General features: G+C 40.9%; 1 protein-coding gene across 1 annotated transcript; it reads left to right on the plus strand.

Annotated features, from left to right (window-relative positions):
* The first annotated feature begins 3,474 nt into the window (after nt 1-3,474).
* si:ch211-152p11.4 (regulator of G-protein signaling 8) lies at nt 3,475-23,297 on the plus strand. The gene is made up of 6 exons (XM_034124749.1): nt 3,475-3,798; nt 5,588-6,087; nt 6,952-7,001; nt 7,203-7,336; nt 18,387-18,553; nt 22,314-23,297. Exons 2-6 carry the CDS (start codon nt 5,593-5,595, stop codon nt 22,482-22,484), a joined length of 1,017 nt encoding a protein of 338 aa, XP_033980640.1. The 5' UTR covers nt 3,475-3,798; nt 5,588-5,592; the 3' UTR covers nt 22,485-23,297.
* The last annotated feature ends 1,960 nt before the right edge of the window (nt 23,298-25,257 follow it).

Raw genomic sequence — 25,257 nt, forward strand, 5'->3', positions numbered from 1 at the left:
TAGACACTAGACTGAAATTCATCAACCATCTGTTTTAGTTAACTTTCCTTAAGGAAGTGCTCTGCATTGTAAAAATAAATAGACATTGTTTTTTGACAAGTTTATCCAAATGTTAAATTGACTTTGTTAACATAGAGAGTTTCTAAATAAATGGAGTCAAAACATTTCAGAGATATTTTCTTTTTCTAAATGCAGTAGATGGAACCTGATGTATTAAACAAAAATACTATTGTTGCTTTTAATTCATGTCATTCCTAAACAGCAACTAAACTATTCAGTAGTCCTAGCCTATAATCTAAGAGGACACATTTATTTGACTAATTATCTTGGTTTCTTTTCTAAGGTCACATTGTTCTGTTGTCTTACACAATACACATATGTAAACAACATATTATTTTTATTTATTTTCTCTTGTCTTTATTCACATTGCATTTGATATTGCAGAAATCCAAAAGTAACAGAAAGTAATCAGATTACATTACTTTTCAATTGTGATTCTCAGATTAGGTTACTGATTACATTTTCTTATTAGTCATTTTATGGAATACATTTTTTAAAGTCACCCTCCTAACTTGGCTTTAAGTGTAACCTTTGCTAGGGACCCCTGCTCCTAACACTAGGGTGGGTTTAATGTAGAGTGATTTTTCTTCTGTGGTCCTATGAACATATGTGATCATTTTTGCTAACTCTTTGCTCAGGAAGGCTTCTCTTTGTGACACTGAGGATGTGCAGCAGCAGTGGTGACTGAGAATGCCCTCACACATCACCAGGGGGCAGTGAAACCTCACAGGCAAGAGAAAAAGGCTAATACATTTACCAATAGGGACATTGTTTGATTCTAGGTATGAGTCTATTTCCTTTATCACAAGCATGCATCCATTACTAGACTAAAAAATAATAATGGAGAAATAAACTCAGTGAGGCAGCAGAGAAAGAGGGAACACTCCAATGAGACTGCTACATATAAACACGGCTCTCATGGCTAATATCATATTATGTATGATGTGATGAACATGATATCCCAGGGTGTAACTGCCGAAATGTCTTTCCATGTTGAAACACAAACTCTTGCTCTCACGTTATCTTCTGAAACAAAAATCCTCAAAAAAATGTCTGACTTGCTTCATGTACATTAGTACACCAACTGCTTCATTTTAGTTTGATCTGAACTCAAAACCTTGTGGTGATAAGATAATAAAATAAAAACAGGAAATCTGTTTCATTGTCAAGAAGCTACTACACTACTTTCCTGACGCCACAGCGCTATGACATCACTGCACGTCATTATGAATATGATCTCATTTACAGTTTTGCCTTGTACAGATATACAATGAAACGACTCAGTTAGCAGAGGAAAGAACTTCTCATGACTCACTACTGCAAAGACACAAACATCTCTATTCAGGAGAAAATGCTCATATTTTGAGAAAAAGGCATAAAGCCATTTTAATAAAAAGATATAGCAAGAAAAAGGTTGAAAGGAAATTCAAATTCATATGAGAACATTACAATTCACATGTCCAACAGCTACTTTTTCTCTAGCATCACTGTTACTGTACACCACGGACAATTACCATTTTCTCATTAGGATTTTATAAACATTTGACTTTCAAGTTTAATTATAATATGACCGTTTTCTTCTTTCAACTTAATTTATATAATTTTCAGACTTTTACTGGCACATTCAGACTTTACAACAGAGTTTTATTATTATAGTTTACATTTTTTTTTAACTCAACTGTCAATTCTTATTTGTTTTCTTCAAGTAATAATCCAAGGTATCTCATGCTATAATGCTCAGCCTGCTGTCACTACAGAGGGGGATTACATTTGTTGTCCTGTGGCCCTCTCCTCTCTTGCTCTGGCCTGATGTTGTCTCCAACAGCAAAGGGTCTGTTTGAGCTCCACGGTCTGCAGGGTGTCCGTTCTGACAGCCTTCAGCCGGGGACGTCAGTCTGCAGCAGAGCAGGAAGCACTTTGAGGCCATGTGTACAGATGGTGCCACAGTGTGCTCCTGAAGTGTGTCCCATAGAGAAAGCTCTGTGTGTGTGTTAGGGAATCTGTGAGCGCTGCAGTCTGCATCTCCTCTGATGTCGCTCCTCGCCTGGCAGACAGACAGAGACACAGCAGCTTATATAAGGATGGGGAGGGATTCTTTAAAAATATATTCTGTTACAATTACTAGTTACATGTAAATAAAAATGTGTAATCAGTAACCTAATCTGAGTATCACAATATTAAAGTAATACACCCTGATTACACTCTCTTTTTCTCCTGCTGTTTTAGTGAAACACATGAATTAAAAGCAAACACAGCATTTTGTTTAATAAAACAGGTGTCCACCTACTGCATAAAAAAAAGATATTTAAGATAAAGAACAATGAAAGAAGCCCAAATGAAAACCAGTCTTAAACAATGCACCAGCGTCTTGAAAAAATATATATTTTCATTGCATAACATATTTTCTTATTGTGCAATAATAAAGTATGAGCCTTTTGGCAGTTAATGTTTATTATGCTGCATTAGGGATAATGTTTAATATGGGAAGTGGAGGAGAGAAGAACCGAGCTAAGAACCTTCCCCCACCATGGATCTGATAAGTGTTCCGATCAGAGGTTCATCAGACTGAGCTCACAGGAAGCTCATTGCTTTGTTGTTGTTTTTAGCACGTTAGCCACCCAGCTAACGTTAGCTTATCTCAGTCACCGGGGGAAGTCACAGTGATAACAGCTTCTCCAGCGGGGACAATGTTGTCCACGTTTAACGGAGGTAATGCTTTTGATATAAACATTATTTAAAAAATAAACTACTTTTCAGAATGACGGGGTATTTGGGTTGACCTTTTAGCTTAATTTCCCTTGATTTCCCCAAATTAACCACGACAGTGAACGCAACGTCAAAGGACCCCAAAGAGAGGCGTCCGTATCATGCCTGAGCGCCTTTCTATTTTGGCCACTTTGGCAAAGTGTATCTAAAAAAGTGTTTCTATTTCAAGTGTTCGAACGTGCCAGGTTTTTTAAAGTTTACCTCCATATCAGATTATACATTCAGAAAAGTATACAAATAAATTATAAGTATTTTCTATTATTATTGTTGATTGTAGCACTAGTAGTATAGCCTATGTGTAGCAGTAGTAGAAATGTGTACTATTATGTGTTGTCATATTTAATGTTGTAGTGTAAACTGTTGCTTTATTTATTCTAGACTTGTTCACACACTGAGATGTATTGTCAACACTGAAGCTGCCTGTCAGTGGAGTGTTTTCAGGACACACCTCACGAGTGTGTGTGTGTGTGTGTGTGTGTGTGTGTGTGTGTGTGTGTGTGTGTGTGTGTGTGTGTGTGTGTGTGTGTGTGTGTGTGTGTGTGTGTGTGTGTGTGTGTGTGTGTGTGTGTGTGTGTGTGTGTGTGTGTGTGTGTGTGTGTGTGTGTGTGTGTGTGTGTGCGTGTGTGTCCTGCAGGAGTCTCAGTGTGAAAGACAAGTTCAGGCAGAGTAAAGGTGTGTCTCGCGGCAGTCAGGAGGGGGAGGCAGCCTCTCGGCCACTCAAGTGGAAACTCAATGGAACTTTACCTGAAGTTATATCTTCTTCCGTGAGGCTTCTCCAGCCTGTGTCCGTGTGGAGTGCTGAGGTCCGACTGATCCAGGTACAGCTCTGCAGTCCAGCCTCTCTCTGTCTCTTGGGACCAGAAAACGACTCTGCTGGATCCGGAAACCTGAGCTCGTGCACATGTCGCTCATGAAATCTTGAGGAATCTGACTGTCTGCCATGGAGAGAGTCTAAACCCGCAGGACGAACAGGTAAATACTGGCGTTTTCAACTGTTGTGTTCAGGGTGCAGCGATGAGCAAAGGGCTAAAGGGCTCGGTGCCATGTCATTAATTTAGACTGTCAGCAGTATAACATGAGTATAATTCAGGTCTACTTCCTCATAATCTGTCCAGTGATAACAGTAAAGTAGCCTACTTTATGTTCATCTGCAGTAGCTATTTAAGGAAGGCTTTTTGTGTAAAACAAAACAAAACAATGGACACAAACTTCACGATGACAAAAATACAAAAGGTATAGGCTACCAGAAAGTTCAAATACTGAGCTAAAAGTATTCGTTTTATAGTTAATGATTATACTCCGTAAAGGCTGTTGTTTTAACCTGGAATTTCTAGGTACAAATTATAAAATACTAAATCATATCAGACTTTGATTTACACATAATCTCAAGTAAGAGTAATTGTTGACTTATTTTACTTTGTAAAATATTATATTGTATACGTTTTTACCAAAATCTCGTCCCACCAACAATATGCATAGAAAAATAGGAACAAAAATATTTAAATGTTTACGGTAAAGAAAAAATGTATGTATAATATCTTAACATTGTAACTTACATTTTCATGAAAATGTAGTCATAAATCCACCTTTTTTGGGACTAATTACTTTAAGAATTTAGTCAAAACAACACAATTGTGACTAGGCTTTTTAGGTGAACAGGTCGCATTCGCACCAGCCTTGTATAGTCCGGTTGAATCGAACCCTGGTGCGTTTAGCCGCTTGGTGCGGTTCGTTTGGGTTGGTGTGAACGCAGTCCGAGACCTCTGAAGCGAACTAAACAACCGGACTCTGGTCCGCCTAAAAGAGGTGATCTCGGACCGCTTGCAAGTGAACTCTGGAGCGGTTCATCGCTGGTGTGAATGTGCAGTCCGCACCAAAACATAGGAAGCGTAATATTTACGAGTCACAAGAACGCGGATGTCTTCCAAATCTTTAGCGAAAGAGTCTTTCAAGACATCCGCGGTTGTTTAGTTAAAGAGTGAATCAGAATTAAGTGTTGAACTGTGTCGTGTAAAGTAAAAATGCTCTGTCAACTACATAAAAGTAAGAACACCTGTCGTCGGTGAAACGCCCCCTCCTTACTGCAGAACGTCTCTCATTATATGTGTTATAATGTTTTTTAACGGACGTTGTCTGATTATATAATCATATGCGCGTGCCGCTATAGACTGTTGATCTCCAGATTGACAGCAGCATGAGAATAACCTGCCGAAAGTGCCGATGCTCCATGGCGGAGGCTCCGGTAGAAATTGCTAGGATTTGCGGTTTTAAATGTCTGACCAATGGCTGAACAGCATTTCCGTGCACATGACTTCCGTGTTTAAAGTTTATAGTCCGTTTGAGTTTTGCCCGTGTGAACGCAAACCGAACCTTCTGAAAAATGAAAGAATGTAACAAACTGTGGTCTGGTGCGCACCAGAGAAGCGGACTATTGGGTGAATGCGACCTAAGTCATGCTATAAGTGATCTTCATGAACTTTAAGACAACATTACATAAAGCATGTAGTAAGTAAATGTAAAACATTCTAACCAACAAAGCCAATGGTGATAGTAAAATATTTGTCGGTCTCTCATGCATTACAGTAATTTATTTTTATTCATTTTACATTTGTGTGAGAATGTCAATTCAGAATTTAAAGGAACATTGAATCCAATGTGGGCTGCCATTTAGTGAGCAGACACACCCTGCTTTATTAACTCACGTTGCTTCACTGTAGCTCTTCTAAAACTCATATCTGGCCAATCCTTTTCTTGCACACAGCCACCATGCGCAGGTTCAGCTCCGAGGGGAACCTCCTGGATCTGGACTTCCTCCCCTGGAGGAGGGTGGCCCTGAATAACCAGGATGTTCAGAGGAACCGGGACTCTGGCACCTACACCCCTCACACAGAGGAGGACGATCTGAACGGGGGCTCCACCCTCCTGAACCCCACCATCCTGGAGCCTAAAGGGGGTCACAATGAGGGGGGGGCGAATGAGCTGACCAAGCAGCACAGCGTCAGCGTGGAGACCCTGACTGAGCTGGGGAAGCAGGACAAGAACCACCTGAGTGTGGGCCTCATTGGGGAGGGCTGCAGGGCCTACAGCGACGGCCAGCTGGCCCCCCACGCCCAGGGCAGCACGGAGAGCATGGAGAGGGACGACATGCCCCCCGGCTCCCCCTCCTCCACCAACCCCTTCTCCTTCAAAGCCCATCACAGGCGCAACCAAAAACACAAGCTGTCCTCCGCCAAGCTGCACCTCCGGAGTCTGTTCGGACAGGTGGGGCTCTTTCAGTCTGTAGAGCAGCAAACATTACAGTTTAGAATCTGGATCTAGAATCAATCTCACTCTAGCTGTCAACGGATCGATCCCCATCACTATTGGGACTCACCATGTGAATGAGTTGAAAGCATGGGAAAAAGCCCTTGAGTGCATCTTGAGTTACATTTTGAATAGTTAAAAGAAAAGTACACAATGATCATTTGCTCACAAGATGATAAACAAACAAAATCATATAGTAGATTACCATATCCTGCTTGTCTTATCCTACATGTTTACAGGCTATTATCTGTCAGTACTGTAGCTCAGTTAGTTAGTTAGTTAGTTTGTAGAAAAAAGAAATGTGGCAAACAAATGTGTGATTCTTACACGTTTTGTTTAGGACACTCTCCACATATTTATGCCTGTTTTAAAATAGTTTAAGCATAAAATAAAACACTGACGTTGAGCTTTAAAGGGTCCCTATTCTGCTTATTTTCAGCTTCATATTAGTATTTTGTGTCTCGACTGTGAAATGCTTTCATGTGAGAGAAACTCCCTCTTGAGGGAACACAGGGACTTTAGCCTTTGCAGACCATTTACATGCACTAACACCTAGAGAACACTACAGGAGAGGGGAAACCCCAAAAGCTTCAGACATTCACCAGTGGGGTAGCTTGTGTTAACCACATACCTCATTTCAGGCATCTAACCAAAAACGTTTACAAAGTTTAAAAAAACATTGACTTTGAGAAAAGGAAATTGGAATGTCTAAAATGCTAACTCATTCTGGATTTCAGGACTAATTCCTGCACCAGTCTATTGGGGTTTCAGTGAGTTGAACACAGGGAAGATTTCCAGTTAACTTTGTCTTTTCTGTTTCAGAGTCCTCATTCTTCAAACCCAAACCTGTCCAACACAGAGCAGAAAGACAGGTCAGCACTCTTTATTTTCATTCAACTTCATTTTGAATATAGCTAATTTAGATATCCACATAAAATAACACTGCATTAAACTGGCAGAATTTCCTCACAACACTCAAGACGTTTAAATGCTGTCCTCAGACACATATTGGATGTCTTCAAAATGAAATCCATTTGTTCCTGCGTCAGTATTTATAAAGATGTGATCCCCAGTGTGACAGAGCGGAGGTCCCGCCTCCTCTTCATGCGTCAGTGGAGCCAGGTGGGCCACGGTAAGAAGAGGAAGTTCAGTCGAGAGGAGCTGGAGAAATGGGCGGAGTCTCTGAACACCCTGCTGCTCAGCCAAAGTGAGTCCTGCTTTACTCTGAGACTAGTTTTATTCAGAACATCACTCATTGATTGATGGAATCATTTGTTTGATTTGTCCAATTGATTGATTTGATTTGATTACTTTCATATACATCACTGAACAAACTAGAGAAATGAGAGGCTGTAATTGTGTGGGAGAGAAGCTCCCTTTGGAGGGGCTTTGGGATTTGAAACATATATGTCACACTACAGAAAAGGGAAACTCCCAAAAGCATAATAGGACGTCTTTTAAATTGTACATTTTCATCTTTATTATTGGAGCCTATGAGAGCGATATGGACCAATCACCACCAAGGGAGGATTGAGCTCCATGAAAGACAAGGAAGAGATATTTCTCTGTCGTTACATTTCTCTCGTGTAGCAGATGAGCTACTGTATTTCATTGCGCAACCCTGTGCTGCTTAATGATTCTTGAATTTATTGAGGAAGTGGATCAGCACAAATGATTACAGAGTGTTTTATGTCTATAGGGCTGGCCAGGGGTCTCATTTATAAATGGTGCGGACGCTCAAAAGATGGCGTACTCCAGTTTGTAAGCAATGTTTGCGATTTATAAAAAACAAACTTGACGGGAAAATGTGCGGTCCTCCACGTAAACTCTAACCCATGCGTACGCACTAAGCACAACAACGGGAGAGACGAGAAACTGCGACACCGTTGGCAGAAGGAAGAATGGAGAGAAATATGTGGAAATAAATAAAATGTTACCTCTCATTTATCAAATATGAAGAATTCATTTTCAAACATTGATTAAAGCCAATCTTAAAATGATTAAACAAAAGCCTGTTTGAGACTCCTCAGTGCACACAAAAACATAACTTGGAGAAATAAATAAATACGGATATGTTATTTAAAACCACCTCGAATATGTTGTCTTAATGTTATGAAATGTTTTCTCATAAATGATGCGGTAAGCAGGAGGACAGAATTACGTCTCAACTGACGCCGTTTTGCATTCTATAGGTTGTAGATACGAGCATGGTTTTATATACTATCATGTTTAATCATGTTTTATGCCGTTTGCCAAGACTTGATAAGTCGCTCGTAAAGCACAGGAGGTATGGAAACTAAGAACACCATATATTTGGTAGATTTGGCAGCTGATATAACTCAACACATTAGTTTTATTTCCTTTAACTGGTGGAGACAGAGTTGCTGCGGGGGGGGGGGGGGGGGGGGGGGTTGAGACGCACAGGCTGCAGTGGAGACGCTGTGCACAGCTGATTGACAGCTGGAACACAACCCACCAAATAAAAAAATAAACATTAATTGACTCCACTCCGCAGGGATCCCCCGATACTTTATTACAGTTGCTCATCATGGGGGTGTCTCCTGTCCCCGGCACAAACACACTGACACACTGCCTGAGGAAGGTTATGTGTATTTTGTCATTAACTTTTTTCAGACCACTTATTTATTTATGTTGGTGACGATCCGACCTCCATGCTGCTACTCTGGTTCAAACTGCATCCACCAAACAATATGATTTGTCTCCACCTTCCCAAAAGAACCTAAATCTGACTCGGTGTGAGATGTCTTTTTTAGCTGTTCTGTCGTCATTTCCTGCGATCTTCTTCATGCAATCAGTCAAAATGAATATTAATACGGGGCGTTTCTTTGACTATTTATAGGCAAATATGGGCGTTACGTGAAGCCCGCAAAAGCTGCGCCGCATTTCGAGTTGATTGTGATTTATAAAGGGAAACCGGCGTAGGACGTGCCGCACGCAAGTCCTACGCCGGTACGCAGTCTTTTATGAATCGGAACATTTCTGTGCGTATTTATTTGCTTTGTACTACGTAAGCAACCTTCCCACGTGAATCCTACGCAAGGCTTTATAAATGAGACCTTTGCCAAAGGTCCAGCCAAAAAATAAGCAGGGAGGGCTTCCTGGGGGAGGTGGAGGGGGTCTGTGGATCCATAGGGTTCCCTTTTTTCTGATGTTAGATGATAGCTCTTCTTCTAAACTGTTTTTGAGCGTCTGACCAGAACACCTACACCCTGTTATTTGGACTGATGGTCAACTTCTGCTTTAAAGACATGTTGGTGCAACTGAAACTCTGTCTCAAGTTCCCCTGCTGTGTCTGAAGTCCCAGGCTGCTGCAGGGTGTCGACATCTGAGCTGACGTCACTGGTTACTGTGTGCTGTGCAATAAAGCTTAAAGAACAGCACTTACCCGGACCCTGCTGCCTATTAATAGAACAGTTAGTTAACAGCGGTATAAATCACTCCTGTTATAGTTCCTAAATGTCCCTGCAGCTACAGGATGTTTGAGTTTGGTCTGACGTAAACAGGGATAGTGGTTGCAACATTTGTTATGCCTGCTACACGGGTACATTCCTGAATCACTGCTCTGTGTCCTGGTAGTGTTGTTTTTGGTGTGTTTGGTTGTCACTGGTTTGAACAACTCCAGGGCGAGTCCTGATTGAACACTCTGATAATACAGATAGCTCCACAGGTTATTTTAAATACTTTCCATGTATTTATCTGCTCTGTAGATCACTTTAGCTGAGGGTAGTGCAGGTGTGGTTAGATGCCTGAAATAAGATCACAAGATGAAGAGATTTTAACCTTTTATTTCTACGTCATACAATACGTCAGTAAATACCTCACTGGTGAAAGTCTGAAGTTTCTTTGTGTCTCTAAAACAGCAGTTGCTAACAGGTAGCAAAATGAGACATCTGTACGTCATCACACCGAACATTAGCTGCCTTTACCTCAGCAGTGCTGATGGGCAGTCATATGACTGTGTGTAGTTTTCTTTATAGCCTAATGTTAGATTTTTACGTCTGGCATTTTTTATTTATTTTTATTTAGCCTTTATTTATACAGGTGTAAAATCTCATTGAGACACAAGGTCTCATTTTCAAGAGAGACCTCAGTGGTAACACTACCACACAAAGTTACAGACAGACAGGACACTAAACACAGAGGCAACAATAAAATACAACATCGTAAAAAAAGTAGTCATTGAAATCCATATACAGCAGTCAGTTAAAGCAGGTGCAAACACCCACAGATGATTTCTCCAGCTTTTTAAAAAAAAGTTTAAAATCTGTGATGGGTATCAAACTGGTCAGCTTAAGTTCCTGCTGAAGTGTGTTCCAGGTCGAGGGGGCAGAGTATGATATGGCTTTTTTCCCAAGCACCGTGCGTACTGAGGGGACGGACAGAGTGATGTCATTTTGAGATCGTAGGCTATAGCTGTACTGTTTGTGTGATATGTAAGTGGATATGTAGAGGGGCAGCAGTCCAAGCATAGCGGTATAGATGAGTTTGTACCAGTGCAGTGATCTGCGCATTGATAATGATGTCCAGTTGACTAAAGAGTACAGCGTGCAATGGTGTGTGAGGGGTTTACAGTTTGTTATGAACCTCAGAGCCCCATGGTAGACAGCGTCCAGCAGATGAAGTGAGTGAGCTGAGGCGTTCATGTACACAACATCCCCGTAGTCCAAGAGCGGCAAAAATGTGGCAGCTACAAGCCGTTTCCTCACACTTGTGGAGAAGCAGGCCTTATTTACGCTTCAAATATAAAGAAGCGGTGTTAATATGGGGTGATTATCCTCTTATTTTCTGCAATATACTGATATCCAATGGAAAAATACCATTGTTTTTTAACGATGGAGCCCTTGCGTTGCTAACTTCTTTTTGCCTACTAAATAACTTCATCCCTGCACCAGTGTATTAACTGTAGGATTAGGCTAATGGATGGTTTGTGTCTCCTTTATGTTCATGCTTTTCCACTCAAAAAGCCTAGTGTCAGTGATGTGCGTACATTTTGTTTGTCTTCTCTTTGGCTTTTTGAGGTTTCTTTCCTGCAGTGTGTTATATATGGTTGTGTGCATGTAAATGGTCTGCAAAGGCTAAAATCTCTGTGTTCCCTCAATCACAACAGAGCCAGCCAGCTAACCAATCAGAGCAGACTGGGCTCTGGTTTCAGACAGAGGGTGAAAAGAGGTGCTGCAGCACAGGCAGTATGAGAGAAATAAAGAGCTTTCTGAACATTAAAGCATGGAGACATGTAGAGACACTACATACTGATATACACCTGAACATCAGCAGGAGAGACTCTTAAAGTAGAGACACTACATACTGATATACACCTGAACATCAGCAGGAGAGGACTCTTTAAAGTAGAGACACTACATACTGATATACACCTGAACATCAGCAGGAGAGGACTCTTTAAAGTAGAGACACTACATACTGATATACACCTGAACATCAGCAGGAGAGGACTCTTTAAAGTAGAGACACTACATACTGATATACACCTGAACATCAGCAGGAGAGGACTCTTTAAAGTAGAGACACTACATACTGATATACACCTGAACATCAGCAGGAGAGGACTCTTTAAAGTAGAGACACTACATACTGATATACACCTGAACATCAGCAGGAGAGGACTCTTTAAAGTAGAGACACTACATACTGATATACACCTGAACATCAGCAGGAGAGGACTCTTTAAAGTAGAGACACTACATACTGATATACACCTGAACATCAGCAGGAGAGGACTCTTTAAAGTAGAGACACTACATACTGATATACACCTGAACATCAGCAGGAGAGGACTCTTTAAGTAGAGACACTACATACTGATATACACCTGAACATCAGCAGGAGAGGACTCTTTAAAGTAGAGACACTACATACTGATATACACCTGAACATCAGCAGGAGAGGACTCTTTAAAGTAGAGACACTACATACTGATATACACCTGAACATCAGCAGGAGAGGACTCTTTAAAGTAGAGACACTACATACTGATATACACCTGAACATCAGCAGGAGAGGACTCTTTAAAGTAGAGACACTACATACTGATATACACCTGAACATCAGCAGGAGAGGACTCTTTAAAGTAGAGACACTACATACTGATATACACCTGAACATCAGCAGGAGAGGACTCTTTAAAGTAGAGACACTACATACTGATATACACCTGAACATCAGCAGGAGAGGACTCTTTAAAGTAGAGACACTACATACTGATATACACCTGAACATCAGCAGGAGAGGACTCTTTAAAGTAGAGACACTACATACTGATATACACCTGAACATCAGCAGGAGAGGACTCTTTAAAGTAGAGACACTACATACTGATATACACCTGAACATCAGCAGGAGAGGACTCTTTAAAGTAGAGACACTACATACTGATATACACCTGAACATCAGCAGGAGAGGACTCTTTAAAGTAGAGACACTACATACTGATATACACCTGAACATCAGCAGGAGAGGACTCTTTAAAGTAGAGACACTACATACTGATATACACCTGAACATCAGCAGGAGAGGACTCTTTAAAGTAGAGACACTACATACTGATATACACCTGAACATCAGAGGAGAGGACTCTTTAAAGTAGAGACACTACATACTGATATACACCTGAACATCAGCAGGAGAGGACTCTTTAAAGTAGAGACACTACATACTGATATACACCTGAACATCAGCAGGAGAGGACTCTTTAAAGTAGAGACACTACATACTGATATACACCTGAACATCAGCAGGAGAGGACTCTTTAAAGTAGAGACACTACATACTGATATACACCTGAACATCAGCAGGAGAGGACTCTTTAAAGTAGAGACACTACATACTGATATACACCTGAACATCAGCAGGAGAGGACTCTTTAAAGTAGAGACACTACATACTGATATACACCTGAACATCAGCAGGAGAGGACTCTTTAAAGTAGAGACACTACATACTGATATACACCTGAACATCAGCAGGAGAGGACTCTTTAAAGTAGAGACACTACATACTGATATACACCTGAACATCAGCAGGAGAGGACTCTTTAAAGTAGAGACACTACATACTGATATACACCTGAACATCAGCAGGAGAGGACTCTTTAAAGTAGAGACACTACATACTGATATACACCTGAACATCAGCAGGAGAGGACTCTTTAAAGTAGAGACACTACATACTGATATACACCTGAACATCAGCAGGAGAGGACTCTTTAAAGTAGAGACACTACATACTGATATACACCTGAACATCAGCAGGAGAGGACTCTTTAAAGTAGAGACACTACATACTGATATACACCTGAACATCAGCAGGAGAGGACTCTTTAAAGTAGAGACACTACATACTGATATACACCTGAACATCAGCAGGAGAGGACTCTTTAAAGTAGAGACACTACATACTGATATACACCTGAACATCAGCAGGAGAGGACTCTTTAAAGTAGAGACACTACATACTGATATACACCTGAACATCAGCAGGAGAGGACTCTTTAAAGTAGAGACACTACATACTGATATACACCTGAACATCAGAGGAGAGGACTCTTTAAAGTAGAGACACTACATACTGATATACACCTGAACATCAGCAGGAGAGGACTCTTTAAAGTAGAGACACTACATACTGATATACACCTGAACATCAGCAGGAGAGGACTCTTTAAAGTAGAGACACTACATACTGATATACACCTGAACATCAGCAGGAGAGGACTCTTTAAAGTAGAGACACTACATACTGATATACACCTGAACATCAGCAGGAGAGGACTCTTTAAAGTAGAGACACTACATACTGATATACACCTGAACATCAGCAGGAGAGGACTCTTTAAAGTAGAGACACTACATACTGATATACACCTGAACATCAGCAGGAGAGGACTCTTTAAAGTAGAGACACTACATACTGATATACACCTGAACATCAGCAGGAGAGGACTCTTTAAAGTAGAGACACTACATACTGATATACACCTGAACATCAGCAGGAGAGGACTCTTTAAAGTAGAGACACTACATACTGATATACACCTGAACATCAGCAGGAGAGGACTCTTTAAAGTAGAGACACTACATACTGATATACACCTGAACATCAGCAGGAGAGGACTCTTTAAAGTAGAGACACTACATACTGATATACACCTGAACATCAGCAGGAGAGGACTCTTTAAAGTAGAGACACTACATACTGATATACACCTGAACATCAGCAGGAGAGGACTCTTTAAAGTAGAGACACTACATACTGATATACACCTGAACATCAGCAGGAGAGGACTCTTTAAAGTAGAGACACTACATACTGATATACACCTGAACATCAGCAGGAGAGGACTCTTTAAAGTAGAGACACTACATACTGATATACACCTGAACATCAGCAGGAGAGGACTCTTTAAAGTAGAGACACTACATACTGATATACACCTGAACATCAGCAGGAGAGGACTCTTTAAAGTAGAGACACTACATACTGATATACACCTGAACATCAGCAGGAGAGGACTCTTTAAAGTAGAGACACTACATACTGATATACACCTGAACATCAGCAGGAGAGGACTCTTTAAAGTAGAGACACTACATACTGATATACACCTGAACATCAGCAGGAGAGGACTCTTTAAAGTAGAGACACTACATACTGATATACACCTGAACATCAGCAGGAGAGGACTCTTTAAAGTAGAGACACTACATACTGATATACACCTGAACATCAGAGGAGAGGACTCTTTAAAGTAGAGACACTACATACTGATATACACCTGAACATCAGCAGGAGAGGACTCTTTAAAGTAGAGACACTACATACTGATATACACCTGAACATCAGCAGGAGAGGACTCTTTAAAGTAGAGACACTACATACTGATATACACCTGAACATCAGCAGGAGAGGACTCTTTAAAGTAGAGACACTACATACTGATATACACCTGAACATCAGCAGGAGAGGACTCTTTAAAGTAGAGACACTACATACTGATATACACCTGAACATCAGCAGGAGAGGACTCTTTAAAGTAGAGACACTACATACTGATATACACCTGAACATCAGCAGGAGAGGACTCTTTAAAGTAGAGACACTACATACTGATATACACCTGAACATCAGCAGGAGAGGACTCTTTAAAGTAGAGACACTACATACTGATATACACCTGAACATCAGCAGGAGAGGACTCTTTAAAGTAGAGACACTACATACTGATATACACCTGAACATCAGCAGGAGAGGACTCTTTAAAGTAGAGACACTACATACTGATATACACCTGAACATCAGCAGGAGAGGACTCTTTAAAGTAGAGACACTACATACTGATATACACCTGAACATCAGCAGGAGAGGACTCTTTAAAGTAGAGACACTACATACTGATATACACCTGAACATCAGCAGGAGAGGACTCTTTAAAGTAGAGACACTACATACTGATATACACCTGAACATCAGCAGGAGAGGACTCTTTAAAGTAGAGACACTACATACTGATATACACCTGAACATCAGCAGGAGAGGACTCTTTAAAGTAGAGACACTACATACTGATATACACCTGAACATCAGCAGGAGAGGACTCTTTAAAGTAGAGACACTACATACTGATATACACCTGAACATCAGCAGGAGAGGACTCTTTAAAGTAGAGACACTACATACTGATATACACCTGAACATCAGCAGGAGAGGACTCTTTAAAGTAGAGACACTACATACTGATATACACCTGAACATCAGCAGGAGAGGACTCTTTAAAGTAGAGACACTACATACTGATATACACCTGAACATCAGCAGGAGAGGACTCTTTAAAGTAGAGACACTACATACTGATATACACCTGAACATCAGCAGGAGAGGACTCTTTAAAGTAGAGACACTACATACTGATATACACCTGAACATCAGCAGGAGAGGACTCTTTAAAGTAGAGACACTACATACTGATATACACCTGAACATCAGCAGGAGAGGACTCTTTAAAGTAGAGACACTACATACTGATATACACCTGAACATCAGCAGGAGAGGACTCTTTAAAGTAGAGACACTACATACTGATATACACCTGAACATCAGAGGAGAGGACTCTTTAAAGTAGAGACACTACATACTGATATACACCTGAACATCAGCAGGAGAGGACTCTTTAAAGTAGAGACACTACATACTGATATACACCTGAACATCAGCAGGAGAGGACTCTTTAAAGTAGAGACACTACATACTGATATACACCTGAACATCAGCAGGAGAGGACTCTTTAAAGTAGAGACACTACATACTGATATACACCTGAACATCAGAGGAGAGGACTCTTTAAAGTAGAGACACTACATACTGATATACACCTGAACATCAGCAGGAGAGGACTCTTTAAAGTAGAGACACTACATACTGATATACACCTGAACATCAGCAGGAGAGGACTCTTTAAAGTAGAGACACTACATACTGATATACACCTGAACATCAGCAGGAGAGGACTCTTTAAAGTAGAGACACTACATACTGATATACACCTGAACATCAGCAGGAGAGGACTCTTTAAAGTAGAGACACTACATACTGATATACACCTGAACATCAGCAGGAGAGGACTCTTTAAAGTAGAGACACTACATACTGATATACACCTGAACATCAGCAGGAGAGGACTCTTTAAAGTAGAGACACTACATACTGATATACACCTGAACATCAGCAGGAGAGGACTCTTTAAAGTAGAGACACTACATACTGATATACACCTGAACATCAGCAGGAGAGGACTCTTTAAAGTAGAGACACTACATACTGATATACACCTGAACATCAGCAGGAGAGGACTCTTTAAAGTAGAGACACTACATACTGATATACACCTGAACATCAGCAGGAGAGGACTTCTTTAAAGTAGAGACACTACATACTGATATACACCTGAACATCAGCAGGAGAGGACTCTTTAAAGTAGAGACACTACATACTGATATACACCTGAACATCAGCAGGAGAGGACTCTTTAAAGTAGAGACACTACATACTGATATACACCTGAACATCAGCAGGAGAGGACTCTTTAAAGTAGAGACACTACATACTGATATACACCTGAACATCAGCAGGAGAGGACTCTTTAAAGTAGAGACACTACATACTGATATACACCTGAACATCAGCAGGAGAGGACTCTTTAAAGTAGAGACACTACATACTGATATACACCTGAACATCAGCAGGAGAGGACTCTTTAAAGTAGAGACACTACATACTGATATACACCTGAACATCAGCAGGAGAGGACTCTTTAAAGTAGAGACACTACATACTGATATACACCTGAACATCAGCAGGAGAGGACTCTTTAAAGTAGAGACACTACATACTGATATACACCTGAACATCAGCAGGAGAGGACTCTTTAAAGTAGAGACACTACATACTGATATACACCTGAACATCAGCAGGAGAGGACTCTTTAAAGTAGAGACACTACATACTGATATACACCTGAACATCAGCAGGAGAGGACTCTTTAAAGTAGAGACACTACATACTGATATACACCTGAACATCAGCAGGAGAGGACTCTTTAAAGTAGAGACACTACATACTGATATACACCTGAACATCAGCAGGAGAGGACTCTTTAAAGTAGAGACACTACATACTGATATGAACCTGAGAATGAGCATAACAGGGCCCCTTTAACGTGAACACCTCCTCTCATCTCTCAGACCATGTCTTTTAGTTCAGCATTGATGAACTTATGCTTCAGTAATGTTCTGCTGACTCTTTGCCTTTAACTGCACACAGAGCCTGCCTGATGGCTCCCCCCAGCCCTCTGTGGGCCTCCTTATCAGTGCCATGCTCATTTAGAGTGCTGTTCTCTGCAGCTGAAGTGTGTGAGCTGTGGCATACCTAAATGTGGTGTCAGCAGCACTTTGAAACTGTCCATCCGTACAAAGTCATGTTTGAAACCTCAGATTAATAACCAGCCATGAATCAAAGCCTAGACAGCCTGAGACGAGACAAATAGAAATGAACGGTGCGTGCCAAAGTTTGGAAACGAACCTGAGAAACTTCACAGCTGGCAACACTTGTGTGTGTTTGTGTTGTGCTTACAAGGCCTGCAAGATTGTTGCGTCAGTGTTCTGTGTGTGGGTGTCTGCTTGTAACATGCTTAAAGTGGCGTTTGCATGTGTCCCTCCTCCTCCTCTCAGGTGGGGTCTCAGTGTTTGGAGCATTCCTGCGCTCTGAGTTCAGCGAGGAGAACCTGCAGTTCTATCTGGCCTGTGAGCAGTACAAACACTCGTCCAACAACTTCAGCCTGCAGAGGAGGGCCAAGGAGATCTGCAGCACCTACATCCAGCCCGGAGCCCCGCGGGAGGTACACAACTCTTATGTTAAAGCTAGCGTCATGCAGCCAAGGTTTTCAAACCTCTCTGCATCAAACAGGAAATGTAATTCAAGTCCTGTCTCATGTGTGTACCTCTCACGTTTCCCCCTGTGTAGGCGTTTGAGGTTTAACGTCACAGCTTGCATCAATAGCAGCATTCATTAGAGACTGTTTTGCACAAGTAGAGCAAGACTTGCCAGAAAAAACAACCTTTTGGAAACACATCAGTATTTTTCTACTTTCTTCTTTCTTCTTCTACTGATAGGAAATGACTTAAAGTGAACAACATGTGTGACAAATGTAAAGGTTACACCAAACTCACCTAACGCCCTCAACCTGCGAGCATTTGATGTTATTCCTAACAAGTTGACAATTACCTAAACATTGCAACAGCTCAGGTAGGCTGAGATAAAACTGTTTGTGTACATGATTTCTCGCTATGAAGACTCTACCTTTCTGTTTTTTTTTTAGAACCACTTATTTTAGAGGACATTTACTAGTTCTAATGAGTTAAAACATAATCTCACATACATTCAGTTATTCCGGTAAGTTCAGCAGTAAAACAATAAAAGTTCCTCACTCTAAATGCATGTCAATCTTTTCCCTAATGTAGGTACTGGATTAACTCAATTGATATACTGTAAGAGCAGTGACTTTGAAATGGCTTGCACCAGATCAGTCGTTTAAAAAAAGAGTAAAATATTCTACATCTTTGGCCCATGAAGTGTCCATTTTGGAGATGTTATGTTTTACTATATATAACTATCATACATAAGGGCATTCGTTCTCACTTGGTGTGTTGCTCCAGTCCAGTAATTGTACATTTCCAACTAAGGGAAATGTTCAGATACAACAGGAGACATGATGTGATATGTGCACAAACAGCAGCTCTTCCTGTGGAAATAGATAATGCTCTGGTGATTGGCTGCACTAGTTCTTGAATAGATGACGTTACAGATGTGTCTGTGGTACTGTGATTACTCTTCATCTAGAGGTCATTTTGTTCGCATCAGGGGTATACATGTTCCATTTTGTAATAATAAAAAAGAAGTCAAGCATGATCCGGATGTGAAGCACATTATAGCACGTATCACAGGGCTACTTACTGAATACATCAAGAGTTTTATATATTTAAATATATCTATTTTACTGATTTAAAAATGACAGCAGACTGTCCAAGTCTGTTCACATTTTGTTTTCCACAAATCAGTCTTTTACCTCAGAGCCCTATACTGTGTTCCTGTTAGTGTTTACTTCCTGTCTGTCTTCTGCTGTTCCCTTTAGTGTTAACTTCCTGTCTGTCTTCTGCTGTTCCCTTTAGTGTTAACTTCCTGTCTGTCTTCTGCTGTTCCCTTTAGTGTTAACTTCCTGTCTGTCTTCTGCTGTTCCCTTTAGTGTTAACTTCCTGTCTGTCTTCTGCTGTTCCCTTTAGTGTTAACTTCCTGTCTGTCTTCTGCTGTTCCCTTTAGTGTTTACTTCATGTCTGTCTTCTGCTGTTCCCTTTAGTGTTTACTTCATGTCTGTCTTCTGCTGTTCCCTTTAATGTTTACTTCCTGTCTGTCTTCTGCTGTTCCCTTTAGTGTTTACTTCCTGTCTGTCTTCTGCTGTTCCCTTTAGTGTTAACTTCCTGTCTGTCTTCTGCTGTTCCCTTTAGTGTTTACTTAATGTCTGTCTTCTTCTGCTGTTCCCTTTAGTGTTTACTTCCTGTCTGTCTTCTTCTGCTGTTCCCTTTAGTAGTCATGTGTCGGTCGCGAACGAGCCGGCTCGCGCCCGCGAACGAGCAGTTTTTTGTTGTTGATTTTGTTGTTGTTAAATAGCCTAATACAAGACAGAATGATATGATGATCTCCGCGCTACGCATGCAGTGACATGTAATATCCAAGGATTAGAGACGGTTGGATGCTGCTGTTTTGAGCATTGCAATATATTTATTTTCACTGTTATTTATTTATGATTATCTTTAGGCTCAGCAACGATTTTATAGTTGTTGCTATCTGCTTTGTGTAGCGTGTTCTACAAGCAAGTCATTGAGTTCACAGGGTGGTATCAGAGAGATACAAGGGTCTCTAAATGCAATGAAAACAATTGGCCACAGCAAATCGTTTATATTAAACATGCAATTTTTACTTTTGAATACTTCAGTACAAAGGATGTATTGAATACTTTAAGTGATATGTGTACACATATAAATCACTAGTCAAAACAGGGCTACATTTGATTGAATTATAAAAGGTATATGCGATCAAATGAAGAGCCGTTTGGGAGCCGAAAGAGCCGGCTCTTCTTGGTGAGCCGAGCCAAATGATCCGGCTCACCAAGAAGAGCCGGAATTCCCATCACTACCCTTTGGTGTAAGTAAGTCAAGTTTATTTATAAAGCGCATTTCAGTGCTTGACAAAACAATAAGACATCAACATAAGAGGCGTACAATGATCAATGAACACACAAGCCACATGTTAAGAAGTCATAAAAGCACCAGAACATAATTAAGACACAATAAAAACACAATAAAACAAAACTTACAAACGAAATTTAAAACAAACAAAATAAAAACATAGTATAAAATGGAATAAAATCAAGCACACCGGTTACCCAAACGCCTGCCCAAACAGGAATGTCTTTAAAATAGTTTTAAAAGAGTCAACAGTTTACTTCCTGTCTGTCTTCTTCTGCTGTTCCCTTTAGTGTTTACTTCCTGTCTGTCTTCTTCTGCTAGTTTCTGGGTGTTTCTCAATGTCGAGTAAAGCTGCTGCAGAGACACTATTTCAAGCATACTACGTCATCGAGTGCCGCCGAAGTACTGTTCCAATCTCCAGCATACTTGGAAATCTACCGAGCCTGGCGTACTCCGTTTGGAGAAATATCGAGGCTGCACATGAGTAGACTCCGCGGTCTTAAAATCCCCACAATGCTTTGCGCACGGACCAATTTCCCCAAATCTGTGGCGGAAAATGTAAGGCGGGGCCTCTCATATGACGCACACCTGCACACTTGCTAGAAGATCGCAGGAAATGACGACAGAACAGCTAAAAAAGACATCTCACACAGAGGCCGTTTCTCAATCGCGAGGATGCTTGCCGCAGCCGAGCCGAGCATCTTGCCGAGCATCTTGCTTCAGAAGCGAGGAAAGAATACTTCCTGGCATTTGGAAAAGTGGAACAGGCTAGCAAGTGTGCAGGTGTGCGTCATATGAGAGGCCCCGCCTTACATCTTCCGCCGCATATTTGGGGAAATTGGTCCGTGCGCAAAGCATTGTGGGGATTTTAAGGACACGAAGTCTACCCATGAGCAGCCTCGAAATTTCCCCCAAACCAAGGACGCGGCCTCGGTAGATTTCCAAGTATGCTGGACATTGGAACGGTCCTGCTGCGCCACTTGATGACGTAGCATCCTTGAAATATTGGCTTGGAAGCCAATATCCTCGCGATTGAGCAACGGCCTCCGTGTCCTTAACCTCTATTCCTTCTCTTGTTCATTTCTTGTTCTTCTTTTTTTTTTTCCTTAACTGGGGACAGTTCAGCCATCATAAATCCAAAGTATTGTGCTCTCCAAAAAACATAAACATGAATATTCAGAAAGTATTTCATGGTGTTTTCAGATGCACATAGTCCCTTATTTAGAGCGTCTTTAGCAGTGGTCTGCTATCAAAAAAGACTACTGTATGTCCAAATTGACCAAACAAAATGCAGTATTCAACTAAGCTGTGTAATAGGTTAGTGTCCTACTTACTTACCGTGTGGTCTTGTTGCAGGTGAACCTGGACAGTAAGACCAGGGACCTGTCCCTCCAGCTGCTGCAGGCTCCGTCCCACGCCTCGCTGTCCCTCGCTCAGAAACGCATCTTCTCCCTCCTGGACACAGACTGTTATCCCCGCTTCCTCCAGTCCGACGTCTACCTCTCCTTACTGCGAGAGTCCGACTAGGAGCACCATGTGGGGACACACCTGGCCTCAGGAGGAGGAACACTGTGGACCTAAATCTGTCTTCATAAGATAGAGAGCTTCTGTGCAGGAAGTTTGTGTAAAAAGTACAGTGCAAATTCCCATTGGAGTCAGTTAAATGATATTGTTCACATTGTAATGTCTAGATTCAAAAGTTATATTTCATGTATTTGTTTTTTTTTAAGCTATGTGAAGCTAAGCTAACCAAGTCGTAGCTCTTTATTAAATAATTGACAAGAGATTGATATCTATACAAAATGTTAAACTATTCTTATATTTGTCCTCTTTTTGGCGCTGAGAATATGAAAACACATACCAGACTGTTTAGTTTTCCTCACTTTAAAGGACCTGTGAAACTATGGAGCGAAATCTGGGCCAAAAGTTTCATCTGAAAAAATAAAATGGATTTGAAAGTTTTGGACTTTGTAAAATACTATGACGTATTTAAAAATTAAGGTTGGATATTATTTTGATTGTTTATTCTTTCAGATTCAAATCTTATTTTTCTGAATCTGAAAGCATAAAATCTGAAACTGAAAAAAAGACTCATCAGAATATAAAAGGGAAATATATGTATTTATTCAAAAATAAATTGCTAAACTGAATCAAAATAATATTCAACCTGAACATATTTTTAAATACTAATTATTTGCTTATATATATCATTGTATTCTTCAAAATTCAGGATCGAAACATGAACTTTCAAACACTTTCCAAACTTTTGGCCCAGATTGAGCTCCATGTGAAAGCAGGCGGCTCTCATTTTAATGATTAAACTCAGCTAATGTTCCCATGGTCCAGTGAGTGTGAGTCTCTGCTGCTGACAGACAGGAAAAACACGTTCAGCAAGAACGAGCTCTCTGCTGGAAAAGGTCAACTATGTGAGTATATGACAAAGATGGGAAACCTGAGCAACTCTCCTGTGACAGGTATAATGACGACCGGCAAGTGTAGTACAGTAAAAGTCCTGCATTTAAATTCTTACTTCATTAAAAGCACAAACGTATGTGCATTAAATTATACCAAAATGTAAAGTAATCATTATTTGTTGTGTCCCATTTTCCTATGTGTTCCTATCCTGCCATGAAAGGGAAATGACTTGAGAGTCAGATTCAATCTGTGGTAAAAAGCAGCTTTTCTCACCTGAGGCAGCTAGCCAAAGTAAAACCTTTTCTCTCCAGACAGCAGTTGGAGACAGTAACCCACGCCTTTGTCCCCACTCGGCTGGATTACTGTAACTCTCTCTACATGGGGGTCAGTGGGTCCTCCCTCGCTGCAGCGGGTGCAAAATGCCGCAGCAAGGCTTTTAACTGGCACACGGAGATATGACCACATTTCCCCCATTTTGGCTTCGCTCCACTGGCTGCCAATACATTTTAGGATTCATTTCAAAATCCTTTTGTTGACTTTTAAATCCCTAAATGGCATGACCCCACCATATCTTTCTGAGCTGCTACACCCTTACACGCCCAACCGCCCTCTCAGGTCAGCAGATCAACTGCTCCTGAATGTGCGCAGAACCATAACCTTGCCATTGATGCTTATCTGACATAAAATAGAGCCAAATAACAAATAACCCAAACATAGACAGCGAATACAGCTGTGCATCACATCACATTCCATCCATGGCATTCTGACTCTCCTCTTCCTCGTCTCCTACACTCAGACCTCCTGTTGGCGGGATTAGGACATGAGGAGAGGAGGTGAGGAGAGGAATCAAGGAAGTGGTTTGCAGGATGTTACGGCAGGCGTTTATCTCAGCTTTCAGACAGATGGATTGACATGAATTCATGTATACATGGAGAATGATTGACATGCAGCATGGTGATTTGTTTAATGACATGTGACATCATCCAGCAGAGACCTGGATCAGCACAGGGAGAGCAGGGTTATAATAATTCTGAGGACCAGATGCATTTGTAGTTTTATACTGACATAAAATCACTGCAAAATATTGCACAATGCACAAATGTTTTTCATAGAGAACATCTCCATATGGACAAAGTGTTCTTGGCAGTTCAGGAACATTGACACACTTTGCAACAAATGTAGTTTTTAAATGATGTGGTTCAAAGACAGCATATGAATCGAAGGGCAAACAAAGTCTATGAACTCAAAGTAGCACCTCCAACAAAAACAAGGTGCTGGGACATGGAAGTTGACCATCAATTTGGATCCAGCGCTTTTCCTTTCCTTTTTGATGAAGATGGTTTCTCTCCTCATGGGACTGTCTCTGTACAAACCACAGAAACAATGCAGGAATACAAAGACCATAGTGGTTAAGAGTCCATTCTTGTTTGTTTCCTATCCTCTGTGGTTTCCTCACCATTTGGTACATTCCAGTAAACTTAATTAAGTCCTCTGGGGGAACTGCCTCTGCAACAGAGTTGTTTTATTCTGTATTGCTTTAAGCACATTATATGAGCCCAATTCATCACTGAATTTGGTTACGTTTCTTTGAACGGCAGACCTTTTTCTGTTTACCACCAAAGTCCCTAAAGATCTGGATCCTGCTCAGCAGACGGACCCCACTCAAACAAATAAGTCCACAAAGAAGTATGGGCAGAATACATAAATGTTAAACTTATCCAGAAGTTAGAATGTATATCCTACATACCAAAAAAAAGAATATTAGCACTGCCAGTTCAGATTCATGCGTTATGAAACCCCAAAGTGCCAACAGCTTTCGTTGGCACTATGTTATTGTGAGTAAAGTAGTTCCATGGCTGTGTGCCTGTACAGTAATATGGAAACC

Source organism: Trematomus bernacchii, unplaced genomic scaffold (genome assembly GCF_902827165.1).
Source record: "Trematomus bernacchii unplaced genomic scaffold, fTreBer1.1, whole genome shotgun sequence".
Classification (NCBI taxonomy): domain Eukaryota; kingdom Metazoa; phylum Chordata; class Actinopteri; order Perciformes; family Nototheniidae; genus Trematomus; species Trematomus bernacchii.